Raw genomic sequence first — 15,644 nt, 5'->3', positions numbered from 1 at the left:
AAAAGCAGTTTATACCAACAATCAACTGTTACAAAAGCTTTTCCAGCTCAGCTCAGCTATTAGCTACAGGTGTTAAGCAAACTTATCAGCTGCTGCTCTGCATATTAAAACTGCCTTTGAAAACCAAGTTAAACTAGACCAAGGGTTGGATCAAGCAATTTTAACAATCTTTTGAACATTAAACATAGAACACCACAAAAAGACCACCAATCATTCACAATGAGACATGTGGACAAAAAAACACAATGAGACACTAAAAGAAAATTTAATGGGTCCCATGAAAAACTAATAAAATAAGGGCTCTGTAGAGTCCTTCTCCCTAACCTGAGTAGCTGAAGCGGCCACCTTCAGGGTTTGCCAACCAGAGGCCCAGTTAATCAGTTAACAAAGATATGCACCCACGTGAAAGTTTCTCCTTTTTCCCACCCCAGCTTATATAATCCCTAAATCCCTGAGCCAAGTGGTCGATGCCCCTGTCTCCTACACTGAAACATGTGTTGGCCTGGAACATTCCGCCATTAAACTACCTCATGTTCTTGCAGCAAGTTGGTCTCTCGTGTGTCCTTTGTGTGCCCTCCATCCTGTGACTCGAGTGGGGTCCCCTTCCAGGGGTTCACAAGCCTTTCATTTTGGTGCATTGGCAGGGAACTCATCCAGGGTTTGCGCGACCACCAAAGACCGCCAAAGACCCCTTGGAGGTGGGCTTAAGTCTGTGTGTCCGTGTGTCTGTGTGAGTGGGCTGTGTTTGAGTGTGGTGCTGCTTCTGGTTTCTGGCTTCTGGTTCTGGATTCTGGCAGCTGCCATTGTGGGACTGTGAGGTCCAACAGCCTCAGGCTGCAAAATCTGGGGGACGCCCCAGTGGAAGGGGGTCAGGATAGCCTGACTGCCCATTTTTTTAATGAAGGAGATGGAGTGCCCCTCCTACAGGGGAAGGTACGAAGACCTGCCCCATCGGAACTTGCATTTGGCTGACTACATAAGACTAAACGTGGGATAGTGTATTTGGTGGTTATAGGGTCTTGTGTTTTATCCTGTTCCTGTACTTTCTGTTTGTCGAGATGGGACAGGCTGTGATGACCCTTTTGTCTTTGTCTATGGACCATTGGTTGGACATTAGGTACAGAGGACATAATTTGTCATTAGTTGTAAAAAAGGGGCCTTAGCGGACCCTTTGCAACTCTAAGTGGATGACTTTCAATATGGGATGGCCAGCTTGAGGGACTTTTGATTTACCCACCACTAGAGCTGTTAGGGCAGTTGTTTTTCAGGAAGGACCAGGGTTGCATCCAGACCAACAACCTTACTTCACCATGTAGGAAGACTTGGCTCGTTACCCACAGAGACTTTCATCCCACCTCACCAACCAAGCTCCTGGGTCTTGTCTGTGCGAGAGGGCTCCACAGAAGGAAGACCAAAACCACAATGAAATAAAGAAGGCGAGCCCAGCACCCCGCTGGTGTCCATTTCAAAGATATACCCTGATATAGAAGAACCCCCTGAATGGCCTACTCTCCTGTCCCTGCCTTACCCCCCAGCTACCCAACCTGCACCCCAGCCCTCAGAACAGCACTGGCCCCAGCCTCTGAGGCTGCAGGAGGACCCTCAGAGGATACTAGGAGCAGACGTGGAACCACTCCTGAAGGACCTGACTCCACCACAGTGCTGCCCCTTAGGGCGGTCAGACTGCTCCCCAACTAGCGAGAATGAGCTACAGCTCTTGCTATTGGCCTTTTTCTTCCTCTGATCTCTATAATTGGAAAGTTATCCATCCTTCTTTTTCAGAAAATCCTGGGGGTCTCACAGGCCTGATAGAGTCTCTGATGTTCTCCCACCAACCCCGTGAGATGACTGTCAGCAGCTCCTGTAGACACTGTTCACTACTGAAGAGAGGGAGATAATGATGGTCACCCCGCCACTCAGGCTGCAATAGACGAGGGGTTTCCCTTGACCTGTCCTTTGTGGGATTACCACATGGCAGCAGGTAGGGAATGGCTGTCCATTTACTGCCAGACTCTTGTGATAGGTCTCAGGGGGCAGCAAGAAAGCCCACCAATTTGACAAAGGTAAGAGAAGTCATGCAAGGAGCAACTGAATCTCCCTCTGTGTTTTTAGAAAGGCCCATGGAGGCTTACCGGATGTACACTTCTTTTGACCCTATGTCAGAGGGACAGTGAGCTTCCGTAATCATGGCCTTCATTGGACAGTCCACCCGGACATTAGAAAGAGGTTACAGCACATTGAGAGATTGTAAGATTATACAATCAGAGACATGGTGAAGGAGGCTGAGAAAGTGTATCATAAAAGTATCATAAGAGAGAGACAAAGGAAGAGAAACAAGAGAGAGAAAAGAAAGAAAGGGCTGAGGACGAAGATAGAAGGGAAAAGAGACAGGAAAAGAACCTAACAAGGATACTGGCCACAGTGGCAGGAGAAGCAAGGTGGCAGGGAACTGATAGGGCTAGACAGACAGGAAACCTGGGTGATGATAGAAGGCAGGGGCCAAGGAGACCCAAAAGAGACCAACTACTACTAGAGAGAGACCAGTGTGCATACTGCAAAGAGAAGGGCCATTGGGCCTGAGAGTGTCCTAAGAAGAGAGAGACCAAAGTGCTGTCCTTAGAAGATAATAAAGATTAGGGAAATCGGGGTTCAGTTCCCCTCTCCAAGCCTAGGGTAACCCTAAGAGTAGAGGGGACCCCTATAGATTTTTTTGGTGGACACAAGAGCAGAATATTCTGTGCTTTAAAAACCTCTGGGAAAATTACAAGATAAACAGACGCTGGTGATTGGGGCGACAGGACAAAACCCATATCCATGGACGACTTCTCGTACAGTGGATCTTGGAAGAAACCAAGTACCCCACTCATTTTTAATAATACCAGAGTGCCCTACACCCTTACTGGGCAGAGACTTGTTAACCAAACTAAAGGCCCAGATAAATATTGCCCCCTCTGGACCGGAACTGTCGTGGGGAACTGGGACACCCCAACATTAATATTGTCCCTGCAGTTAGAAGAAGAATACCGGCTATACCAAGAGAGAGAGAAGCCCCGCACCCCCACCCGGAGGAGCCTCAGGACTGGTTACTTTGATTTCCTCAGGCGTGGGCTGAGACAGGGGTACGGGAATGGCTACACAGGCCTTCCCCTGTGGTGATTGAGCTCAAGTCTGGAGCCACCCCCATTGGGGTCTGACAGAACCCCATGAGCAAGGAAGCTAGAGAGGGCATACACCCCCACATTAAGAGACTGTTAGAACAGGGGATTTTAGTCCCTTGCAGGTCCCCTTGGAAAACCCCATTATTGCCAGTAAGAAAACTGGGGACGAACGACTATCGTCCGGTACAGGATCTCAGAGACGTCAACAGAGGGTACAAGATGTCCACTGTACAGTGCCCAACCCCTACAACTTGCTCAGCATACTGTCAGCCTCTCGAACCTGGTATACCGTCTTAGATTTAAAAGATACCTTCTTCTGTCTGAGGTTACATCTAAACAGCCAGCCCCTGTTTGCTTTCAAGTGGCGGGACCCTGAAAGTGGGAGAACCGGACAACTCACGTTGACGAGGTTACCCCAAGGATTCAAAAACTCCCACACCCTATTCGATGAAGCTCTACACTGGGACCTTGCCACCTTCCGTGCTAATAACTCCCAGGTGACTCTTATTATATATATATTGATGACATTTTGCTGGCCACAGAGACCCGAGAAGATTGTGAACTGGGGACTCAGAAGATCCTGGCTGAGTTAGGTGAGTTGGGGTATCAGGTCTCCGCTAAGAAGGCACAGCTATGTCGAACTGAGGTGACATATTTGGGATATACCCTAAAAAAATGGACAGCGGTGGCTCACAAAAGGCAGAAAACGGACAGTCACACAAATCCCAACCCCAACCATGCCTTGCCAGGTAAGAGAATTCCTGGGGACCTCGGGGTTTTGTAGGCTTTGGATTCCAGGATTCGCCACTTTGGCAGCCCCATTATGTCCCCTTGACAAAAGAAAAAGGGGAGTTCATCTGGACAAGAGAACACCAGGTGGCTTTCAAAACTCTTAAAAAGGCACTGCTACAGGCTACTGCCCTAGCACTACCAGATTTAAACAAGCCTTTTACCCTATATATTGATGAGAAAAAGGGGGTCACCAGAGGTGTCCTCACCCAAGCGCTAGGACCTTAGAAGTGTCCGGTGGCTTATCATATGTCAAAAAAACTAGACCCTGTGGCTAGTGGATGGCTCTCTTGCCTGCGAGTGATAGCTGCAACAGCCACGCTGATAAAAGATGCTGATAAGCTAACTCTGGTCCAGAAAATGACAGTAGTGGCCCCCCATGCCCTTGAAAGCATCATCAGACAACCGCCAGACCACTGGATAACAAATGATAGAATGACACATTATCAGAGCTTGTTACTAACAGAGCGAGTGACTTTTGCTCCACCAGCCATCCTCAACCCCACTACCCTGCTACCTGAAGTCGATGAGACCCCAGTACATCAGTGTGAAGAGATACTGGCTGAAGAAACAGGGACCTGGTCAGATTTGACCAACCGGCCATGGCCTGGGGTGGACATTGGTTCACGATGGAAGTAGCTTCGTGGTAGAAGGTAAGTGAAGAGCTGGGGAGGCAGTAGTAGTTGGAAAGACTGTCATTTGGGCTAACAGCCTGCCAGAAGGAACTTCGACACAAAAAGCAGAACTTATTGCTCTGATCCAAGCCCTAAAACTGGAAAAAGGGAAGTCTGTAAACATTAATACTGATAGCCGATATGCTTTTGCAACAGCCCATGTCCATGGCGCAATTTACATACAGCGTGGGTTGCTGATTTCTTCAGGCAGAGATATTAAAAATAAAAAAGAGATTCTTGATTTACTAGAGGCTGTCCACTTGCCACGAAAGGCGACAATCATCCACTGCCCAGGACACCAGAAGGGGACTGGCCCTATCGAAAAGGGAAATATTTATTGCATATGTTTGCTAAATATGTTTGCAATATGTTTGCTAAAAAATTCAAAAGCTTAGAAATTTCTTCTTTAGTGAGATTCATCAGAAAAGAATGTAAGCCTGACTAAGCTGTGATTTTTTTTTCATAGTGACCACAGTGTTTAAGGGTCATTAAAAGGTTTCACAAGCCAGGGATATTGAAAGCTATGAACAAAACTGGGAGGAAGCCTGGCTGTTTCATGACTCCTCACCCCAGGGAAACAGCTCAGTGAGAGACACACCCAGTGCTGCTTAAGAAATGAAACTATTCTGAAAGTTTCATAATCGCTAGTATCTTTCTTTCTGCCCCACTGTTCAGTATCTCATTTACTGACTTATCTGCCTACCTACTCAAACCAAGCAGGCCACTTCGTGTGCCATTAAAGGTCTCAGGATCTGTACATTGCTGCAGAAATTTCCAGAGAGGTGAGTGAGTCCTGTCTGTTTCTTGAATATATGATCAGATCTATCTGTGAAATATAAAGGGACATAGAAAAGATCAGTGCTGGAGGATGGGGGGACCAGGGCTGGTACCAGCTGCACTCACAGCATTGAACCTGCTGTAGCTGGTTTCAGATGCTTCACTAGGAAGATGGTAGATGACAGAATAAAGATGATACCTCTATTCTTATGGCTTTTCCTGAGTTAGTATTTAAAACTGATCTTCAGTTATCTTCATTAGAGAACACATGGGAGCAAGGTGATTGTGGGGAATGACTGAGTAAAAGACAAGGCAAAAACATGAAAATGATAATTAAAATAATATTAAATGAAAACCACACTTCAACATGAATATAGTATGCAGTTTGGGGGATACACGAAACTGAGATTTATACAAAACATGAAAACTCTCATTAGCCTATAGAAGAAAATGTCACAGTTTTGTGAATACAGTTATTTATATAGAGTGTCTTGATATTTTTGTGTTTAGGTCTACTTTTAGCTCGCTTCTATATCAGATGTTAGAGACAATATTTGTCATACTCTCTTCTTCACTCCAGGATGGAGGGGAACTCTAATGGGGCAAAGTTAAACTTGTTCTCTGTTACTAATTTTTTCTAAAAATTTTCTAAGTTTTTTATTGTATTTTGCCTAACTTTTCAGTAGTTGAGATATGCATACATTTCAAACAATAGTCATGATTAGTCAATCTCAAACTTGTTTAAATTTATATTATTGCTTGTTGTTGTTATTGTTTAAAACATAATTTTATTATCCAAGCCAGATTTGCCTGGAACCTGGAGCACAGGTGACGCCAGCCTCAAACTTATAGTCGCCTCCGCCTCTGCTTGAGGCCTTGAATTATAGATATCCACTACCATGCCCCTCTTAAATGTCTATGATTCATTTTGTATTTTACTACATAATACTATTTAGTGTCATGGGAGTAATGTAGTTACGAAACTAATATCTGTTATAATTTGACAATTATATAATTGAAATGATTTCACTTTTCTCAGGTTGAAGTCTTTCATTATTAGGTAGTGAGCCTCCAGGATTTATGATAATTTCTTACGTGGCCCTTAACTATAATAATACAGAATTTTGGTGTCTTTAAATTACTCTGCCAGTATCAAAATTTTCTAATTTTTAAAAAAAAAATCATCAAATTGTATTGTACGCAATACAAAGAATGGTATTATTTTTTCTAAACCACTTTAAAATTTTCTCATTTTATGTTTTTGTTTTGTTTTGATCTGTTTTGTTTTTGTTTCTTAGACTAGGTAACGGTAACATTGATTGGCTTAGAACTGACTGTGTAGAGCAGAATGGCCTCAGATTCAGAGATTTTTAGCAATCCATGCCCCTTAAATGCTATATATTTTTACATTTTTATTTTAAATGATTTATCAATTTTTCTAACTTATAGGCCTTTATATGGCACATTATAAAATCAATTCGCATATATAATGTGTAGTAGTCTAGTCCAAATAACACGCAATTCCATGTCTTCAACAATCAATAATTGTATGTGTTAGGATTTTATATTTGGAATGAGACTCAGGCTGTTTTAATGTCCTTTACTGAACTTCATTATGTTTCTCCTGCCACTGCCTCTTCCCTATCTCTACTGACCACTATTCCATTTCATTCTTCTGCAAAGTTTATTTTTGTAAATAACTGAAACATGAGATATTTGTCTTTCTGTATCGGCCTGTTTTACTGGACATACTTATCTCCAGTTTCATTCAAATGTATTCAAAACTTCAAATGACAGAAATTTATTGCTTTGAATGGTTAATGAATACTTGATGTGTGTGTTTGGGGTGATGTGAGTAGTTATATAAAAAAATCACAGTATGTATGTAGAAATCACAGGACAGCTTTGGGAAGCTGTTGCTTTATAAAAGTTCCAGAGATCTAATCTCAGGCCATAAGGTTTGCACAGCAGACACTTCTCCCTGGCCTTTGAATGTGTACTTCCCATGCATGTGTTTTTGTGTGTTTTGCTTTTTCATTATTTTGGGGATAGAGTCTCACAATTGAGAATGGGCATGCTCTCCTGATGATTCTCTCTCTACTTCTCCAGTACTGGGCTTTCATGCATGTACCATGGTACCTGGGTTCTCATTTTCTTTATTAATTCATCCACTAAAAGATATTTACTTTATTCTGTATTTCAGCTATTGCGAATAGTGATGCAATAAATATACAAGTGTTATTGTCTTCTGTGTATAGCTGTTTTATCTCCTTTGATTACATAGCCAATTATTGGAAGAAGTGGATTACACTGGTTGTTATTTTTATATTTGTGGGATTTCTATATTATTTTCTATCATGGGTACACTAAATTATATTTCATCAAACAATGAGTTATATTTCCTCTTTCTCTGAATCCTTTTCAGAATTTATTTCTTATCTGTGTAATAATAAACATTATAAGAGTATATAACTTTGTACATCACTATAGATTTTATTCAACTTTTTATATAATTTTTATTTAACTTTCTTTGATAATTAGTAAAACTAAATCATTTTTCAAGAGTGTATGTTTAGTAATTTTTAAATGTTTCTTTATGCCTAAGCATTTAATACAGGTTTAAAATGAAGTAACAAAGCACTTCATAACTTACTGAAACTCCCCAATATCTACCCCGAACACCTCCCCTATCCAACCTCAAATCTTCTCTTTTCTATGTATGTGTAAGATAACCCATTACATCAAATTGCTGCTGGTCATGTGTAAATAGATGAGGGATCATCCACTGGAGCTTGGGATTTCTATCTTGGACACACCTTTCAGAAAGAATGATTTTTTCCTTACCCCAGCAATTACCATCTGCTAATAGCTCTTTAGTAAATGGTGGGAACAAAAGATCTCCACCTGAATCTGTGCTAGAATTATGAATGACTTGATTTTGGTAGGGATGGGTATATGAAAAGTTATATGGGAATATGCTATTTCACAATACAAATGAGAAAAGATTTAGAGGTATAAAGGGATACACATGAAATGAAGTAAGGCTTAAATAAGAACAGAAACAGGGGAAAGAAGAAGGTAACAGGTGGGCTAATCAAAACTAAGCGTTTATGAGAAAGCATATAGAAACCCACAAGTTAGTAAGATAATTTCAAAAATATACCATAAAATAAGGTAGAACAGAATTGCCTTGTGTGGGTGGTGGACAATGTCACTCCTAGAAAACATGCATTATAAAATGAGCATCACAGTTACAAAGTGGGATTACTTCCCTTCAAGATATTGGCTAATGAGGCCCCAGAAGTCTCCAAAGAAAAACCACAGGCTATTGCCATTGCCCTCAATATAACTGCATACTAAGACTGCATTGCTAAGGATGCCTCTTATTTGACTGTTTAGTTCTTTAGCCCCATTTTACATTGCATTATTTGTGGGGTTTTGAGTAGTCATATTTGCTTTTTTCTTCTTTCTTTCCCTTTTTCTTTCATGTTTTTTGAGTTTCATGTATTTGCAATGTCAATTCATTTGTCATGGTATTTACAATGTCGATTGTCATTAATATTTGCAATGTCAATATGAATGCACCTTTTAGAGATATTTTCCTCTATTCTATAAAGATCCCTCGACTTCTGGGATTCTTGGCATAGCCCAGACCTGCCACAATGTGTGGCTCTGTAAATTTACCAGTTTAAAGATGTTGAGCACTAAAAACAAAAAAAGATGGAACAAGTGTTAAAAGGCTCCCAGTCAATAAACATTTTGATTCTGCAGAAGAAAGTCAGAAGTTCTGTAAAGCAACAGTGAAATGGGGCAATGAGAACTGAAAATATACTAACTACCCTGGGGAAAAGATAACATTACAGATGTTACAGAAGACATAATGGGAAAAGGGATGCAGTGCTGTAGCCAGAGTTTCCCATATATAATGTGAGAAGCCATTTCCTCATTTGTCACATTAGTCATTACTATGGGTTGAATATAAAATGCTCTCCATGGCTCAAGCATTTCAAAACTTGGGAAACAACTGTCAATGCTATTTTGTGAGGTTGTGAAGCCTTTAGGGCATAGAGCCTACATGGAAGATGTAGGAACACAGGCCCAGGACTAGAGGGTTATAGCCACCTGGGTTCTAACTTAAATACTCTTATTCAAGTGTATCTGTAGAAATTTAAAAGACCATCTGGCCACAGATCGGGTCCCAGGCACTAAGAATTACTCACTTTGAGACTGTAAAGCAAAATAAACTCTCTTTCCATATGTTACTTCTGGTAGGTGTTCTTGTCAAAGTGACAAGAAAAGTAACCTATACAGCTATAGTAGGTGCAAGGAGTCAGGATCTGACAAACAGGCAACAAGGGAAAGGTTCAGGCACCTAAAGGGAAGAGAAGAGAAGCCACAAGCCAGTACATCTAAGTTCTGGAACAGAGCCGTATCTCCAGACAACTATTAATCACAATTATCCTTGACTCAACTCAACTATCATTACTAATAACAAAGATTGTTTTAAAAGTTTTCCTAATAAGGCAATTCTTTTCTCATATTCCTTGTGACATAAAGTTATTATGCTGCTCTCTTTCTGTGAACATACCTATTTGCATTAGTTCCACACAGCTCACTCATTCCCAGAGACATGCCTTTCTTAGGAAATTTCTGAATACATGTACAACAATATTTGCCAATTTTTTCTTCCAGGCTCACTAACAATTTGAAAGATGGTGAATGAATATAAGAGAATCGTTCTGCTGAAAGGACTCATACCCATCAGTGATAATTATTTTAGCATATTTAAGTCACTGATGGCCAGGGATTTAGGACTGAATAGAAAAAAGCAAAAGCAATGCACCAGGGATGAGATTGCTGACATGATGGAAGACAAGTTCCCAGATGATGCTGGGTTGGACAAACTAATCAAGTTTTGTGAAGACTTATCAGGTCTTAGAACACGTGCAGGAATTCTTAAAAAAGAGAGATCAAAAGGTAACAAGGAACAAAGAACCACCTTGTCCCTACCAGTGTCTTACTGTCTCTACTCCCTTCATAACCTTGAAGTTCACACACAGCTGTCATATCTTTAGTTTGCACCTCAAAAACCATGGCCATAATGATTCTTTGGATTGGCTACTGAGGACGTTCTTCTTCCAGTAGATGCTTGTAATTTAAGGAGTATATTTGGTGTGTATATTAAAGACAAAATAGAAGTTGATCAAAGATTGGGGTTCCAGATGTAACATAGATGTTCAAAAGTAATAAATCCAAATTACAAAATTATGATTAAAATTTAAATATACACATTAACAAATCATCTCACCTGTTCTATTATGAATACAAATATAATTATTATCTCTATTAACAAAGATATGTCTATACTTTGATTAAATATAGCCTTAAGAAGGCATGAGGCAGCATTGCCTTTCATAAAACTATTGAGTTGAGTAAACAGATTTTAGAACATTAAAATCCACAATTGCAGTATCTCATTTCATAACTTTATCTCAGATTTCCTTTTACTTGTATCTATTGTTTGAGTGTATTATATACGAAACATGACCAAAAAGTCAATGTGATAAAATTTTGGATTTTTAAGAGAATGTTGGAGATTGGGAATGTGGAAAGTGTGGCTGAGGTACATGGGCTTCAAGAGTAGAAAGGGTTTCCTCATTTTATATGGGACAAGTAAAGGAAACATTGACCAATGGGAGATGCTATCAAAGGTTGTGCCTTTAGTGCTGTGTTGATACAGTAAGCTATGGAATAAGCATCAATATAAATGCAGCAGAGAGGAAATGGCAGGAAGACTAGACAGTCCCTAGACTACCTATTTTGGTTTATGTGGGCTTTCTTGTTCATGCATATTGTTGTGATAAAAAAAAAATCTCCCCATCCTAGTAATGGGAGAAGCATCACTGGAAATAAATAGGCAAGAAGCAGGCCCTGCCATGCCTACATCAACTACAAGCCACATGTTAAAATCTGAAAGAGGGGAGACTTCTACAGCTCATGCAGAGACTTCCACAGCTCATGCAGAGACTTCTACAGCTCAGGCAGAGACTTCTACAACTCAGGAGACTTCTACAGCTCAGGTGAGCCTGAGGAACAGCCATGGGTTGGCAATCCATAGTAGCAGAGGTGATTCCCCTTCCCCCTGCTCGGCCTATAATGTACTCACTGCTTTATCAGTTTCTCTTTGTGCTTTCATTGAAACTCAGGACAACTAATCACGTGGCATTAATATGTGTTCACTCCTACCATAGACGTCATGAACTTGAAAATCAGGTAGAGCCATGGTTGTTGCATATTTACACAAACATAGTTTTCTAATTCAAATTCAATTGTGTCCTACCATAAAGTAATAATGGAAAAAGTTGTCCATATAACTTTTCTTCTTCCTTTATTTGACAAAACCACTTATGCACACATTTTGATGACTATTAATGATCATATTTTAGACCTGATCAGAAGATGGGTGCTACTTCTGCAAGTTCCCAACATATTCAGGCATAAGAAATCTACTACCTAATAATGAAGACATACTCTTCTCGGTTGATTAGACTCATTAACAGGCAATGGATATACTTTCAGAAAAGAAAAAATATGAGTAAAGAAAAGACTGGAGTGAAAAAGACCAAGGCATCTATGCGACCAGTTCAGCCTCCCTATTCTAAAGAAGACACAGACAGGAGGCAACCATCAATAGCCCAGGGGTCATCTTCAGCTTCATCTAACATTTCTTTGGCTAAGGTACAAGTTTTCTGCTCCCCTTTCATTTCTTCAATACAAATATCAGGAACATATCTTAAAATTCTGACCATGCCACCCATTTAACGCTGAGATTTAATTAATCATATATACACAGAGACTGGATATGATATGATATAGATTATCATGCAAAGACAGAAACAGTTGCAAAAATATGTAATACAAATATGGAATTTGCTGACTCATAACTTTTTGTTTAGATGAGAACACTTAATGAACTTGTTACTTCTGTCAATGAGGAGTTGGTCTGCTTGTTTTGATTCCAGGTAGGAAGAGGAAAGCAGAGTCTAGCACATGCAGGTGTCAATAACAATGGACTCCATTTTGCCTCTCTTGTCCACTCACATATCTTCCTTTTATATGACTAAACTGTTAAATTTTTTGATGCATATTAGGATACTCACTTCTTCAGAACAGTTGACACATTGTATAGCCATTCCATCTTAAAGTATTGTAAACATCCAAAACCATCTATCCTCTGAATTTAAGTGTTGGTATCTTGCTCTGGCCTTAATATAGCCCTCCAGAAGTCCTTTTCACACTGGGTTACAAATGGATACTATAGTCTTATTTTATTACCAGTTATGACACAGAACTACTGTTTGTTTTCCCATTTTGCTGTGTATTTTTAAGATTACAGTTTGCCTATTTTTCCTATAGATACTTACAAACCTGAAATTTTTTTGAGTGCCAGAAATATAAAACCAACAGCACAGCTAAGAAGGATAGATGAGGGATATCTTGTCCAGTTAAAGTTCTGATAGATGTCTTGTAAGGCTTGGAGGTCACAAAACAAAGAAATAATACAGCTGCGATGGGAGGAACTAACCACTATTTATTGGATTTAAGGCCCACTCCAAGAGATGGAACCCATGTCAGACAGTGCTAAAGTGGTCAGGAATCTGAGACTAGACAGGTCATGTGCCTAGGAGAAAACCTACTACTATTATTCTACTAAAGGAATATAACAATAACATAAATCCTAATGATATGTTGTCATACCTATAGAGCAGTGCCTCATTCAGAGCATCATAGATGTTTCTTGCCATAGGTGGGATTGACACAGAGACCCACACATAGCCTGTGTTCACACAGTGAGAGATTCTAGAGTATTTAGTCTTCAATAGAATGTCTTTATCAAAGCTGTCTCAAGACTCAGGGATCTATGTGGAAGAGAAGGATGACTCCAAGGAAACAGTTTCTTTCAGACCATTCATAGGTTATGGTGATGACTGTTTGTATCATGTTAGAAAACACTATTCACTTCTCCTTGGGTCTGTTTAGACAGCAACACTCTCTCCATATATTCAAAATCTATGAAGCTCATAGCTTTTCATTACTTTACATATTGTCTTAGACACTCTTTTCTCCATTAAAATATGCCATTGAAATCCAGTGAGCTCAGACCACTATACAGAAAAGAGGCCATTACTGTTATGTGGACTTAGTTGCATATGAACTTACTTTCATTTTAAAGCCAAATTTATAACGATTAAAATTTTATACTTCTTCTCTAAGATTAGAAAAGTATAATGAAGGCCCTAACTAAATCTGTTGCCTCAAATACAAGTGTTTCCCACATACATAGTTTTATTTAACTGGAATTATTGTCATTTTAAAGTTCTAAACAAAGAATCCAAATTGGCTTCTGGCATACTCTGGCACTCTGTCAACCGAGCTACATCCCCATCTACCAGAATTCATGATGTGGGTCATTATTTTCATATACTTGTCACACAATTTCATCCAGTCATCTGAAGGTGTGAGGACTGGGCTCACTGTGTGCTGTAGAGAACATATATAAAACGGATTTAATATTTAATAGATTAGAAATGCTAAATGAAAAAAAGTCCAGAAATACGAACTAATTTTACTGCAAGCTTAGTTTCCCACAAAGTAACACAAAGTAGAACCAGATTGAGCAAGATCTGGCAAGTTTTGTAAGATACTTTGAGCAAGCATTTTATCCCAGACCAATGACAATTCAATACCTGGCTTTTTTTTCTGCTCTTTTTTTATTTTTATTTGAGGATGTGCCCCCACCTACCCCCTGACTCCCACCTCCCCACCCTCGAATTCCCACCCACTCGGTGTTCATCCTTCATGGGACCAAGAATCTCCTCTCCCACCTATGCCTGACAAGGCCATCCTCCCCTTCATGTACAGATGGAGTCATGGGTCCCTCTCTATGTGCTCCCAGGCTGGTGGTTTAGCTGACAAGAGCCTGATATAGCTGTCTCCTTAGAAGTCTGCCAGAGGCTGACACATTCAGAAGCCAATGCTCACAGCTAACCACTGATCTGATCAAGGGTTTCCCAATACCTGGCTTTTAAGAGAAGTTGTTGTATTGATTCTGAAGGGAGAAAGCTATGTGTTAGAAATTCCTAAGTGTGGGCTAAAATACTTCCTTCAGTCCAGGAGAAAACTGGCAGGATAAAGGTCCTCTTTTCAGAAGGGAAAATGAAAAGATGTACTTGGTGTGATTCTTAAAAACAATTAATCAGGATTTTAAAATATCTCATCCTATTTTCCTTTAAAAACAGAAAAACACAATCATCAAAAAACATAGTATCATAAAGACAAAGGGTCCCTTGTCTTTGGAAAAGCACCAAAGTGTAGAATTTTCAACAACCAACAACTTCCCAGATGCAAGTGAAATTCTGACTTTTGAAGGATTTTCAGTAATTGCTTCTAACAGCCTTCTGTCTTCTCAGAAGCCTCTAGAAACTCACTTGGATTTAAAGATGTCCCCAGGCTCTTCAACATCACCTTCCCAGAATTTTCCAATGTTTTCAGCCTCAGACACCAGCATGCATCTGAACTCTACTGTGCTTTCTACACTGTCCAGTGAGCCTTTAGCAACATTGACAAAGAAAGCCCAGCTCATAAAGATACCTCCTCCAGCAACAGCATCCAGCACTCTCCTGACTTCACATGCAACTCCACCAACAGCATCCAGCAGTCTCCTGGCACCACAGTTGTCTTCAGAAACAACATCCAGAGCTCTTCATGCTATTCCAGGGTCTACAGCAACATATCACAGCAATCCATCCAAGGTAATGACCTTCTCTTCTCACAATGTAATAAGAGATTAGCGCAACTTAGAAGGCTTCTTCATTAGTCTTTTATTCAAATAATTACTAATTTTTATTGTGTATAGTTACCGATCCTTCCCTAAATTCAATTGTAAAATACACTGTACACTTCTCTCTACTGTTATCTATCATCTAAGTCAATGATCACCCAGTCATTCCTATTCCATAAGGAGTTTAGATACTTGATTTAATTTTACACCTTGCATTTTGTGTTAAGGTGTAGTTTTCATATTGTGAACCACTGCTTACTATAGCAGAAATGTACTTCCTGATGATAGAACACACTGATGAGGACTCAGAGTAAAACCCTGCCACCCACAGGGTGAAGTCTGTATACATTTCTAGGTAAGACCACAGAGAATGCTGCTAGTTTGTAGTTACCTCCCTGTGCCTTC

General features: G+C 40.1%; 1 protein-coding gene across 1 annotated transcript in view; it reads left to right on the top strand.

Annotated features, from left to right (window-relative positions):
- LOC117721372 (uncharacterized) overlaps window positions 1-15,644 on the top strand; it is a 56,409-nt gene that overhangs the window by 24,676 nt on the left and 16,089 nt on the right. The window contains exons 8-12 of the mRNA XM_076913742.1: window positions 3,281-3,655; window positions 10,111-10,375; window positions 11,285-11,478; window positions 11,978-12,136; window positions 14,698-15,210. Coding sequence (XP_076769857.1) covers window positions 3,281-3,655; window positions 10,111-10,375; window positions 11,285-11,478; window positions 11,978-12,136; window positions 14,698-15,210 — 1,506 coding nt within the window. The remainder of the gene's footprint in view (window positions 1-3,280; window positions 3,656-10,110; window positions 10,376-11,284; window positions 11,479-11,977; window positions 12,137-14,697; window positions 15,211-15,644) is intronic.

Source organism: Arvicanthis niloticus, chromosome 16 (assembly GCF_011762505.2).
Source record: "Arvicanthis niloticus isolate mArvNil1 chromosome 16, mArvNil1.pat.X, whole genome shotgun sequence".
In the NCBI taxonomy this organism is placed as follows: domain Eukaryota; kingdom Metazoa; phylum Chordata; class Mammalia; order Rodentia; family Muridae; genus Arvicanthis; species Arvicanthis niloticus.
This window is presented reverse-complemented; position numbering and strand designations above follow the sequence as displayed.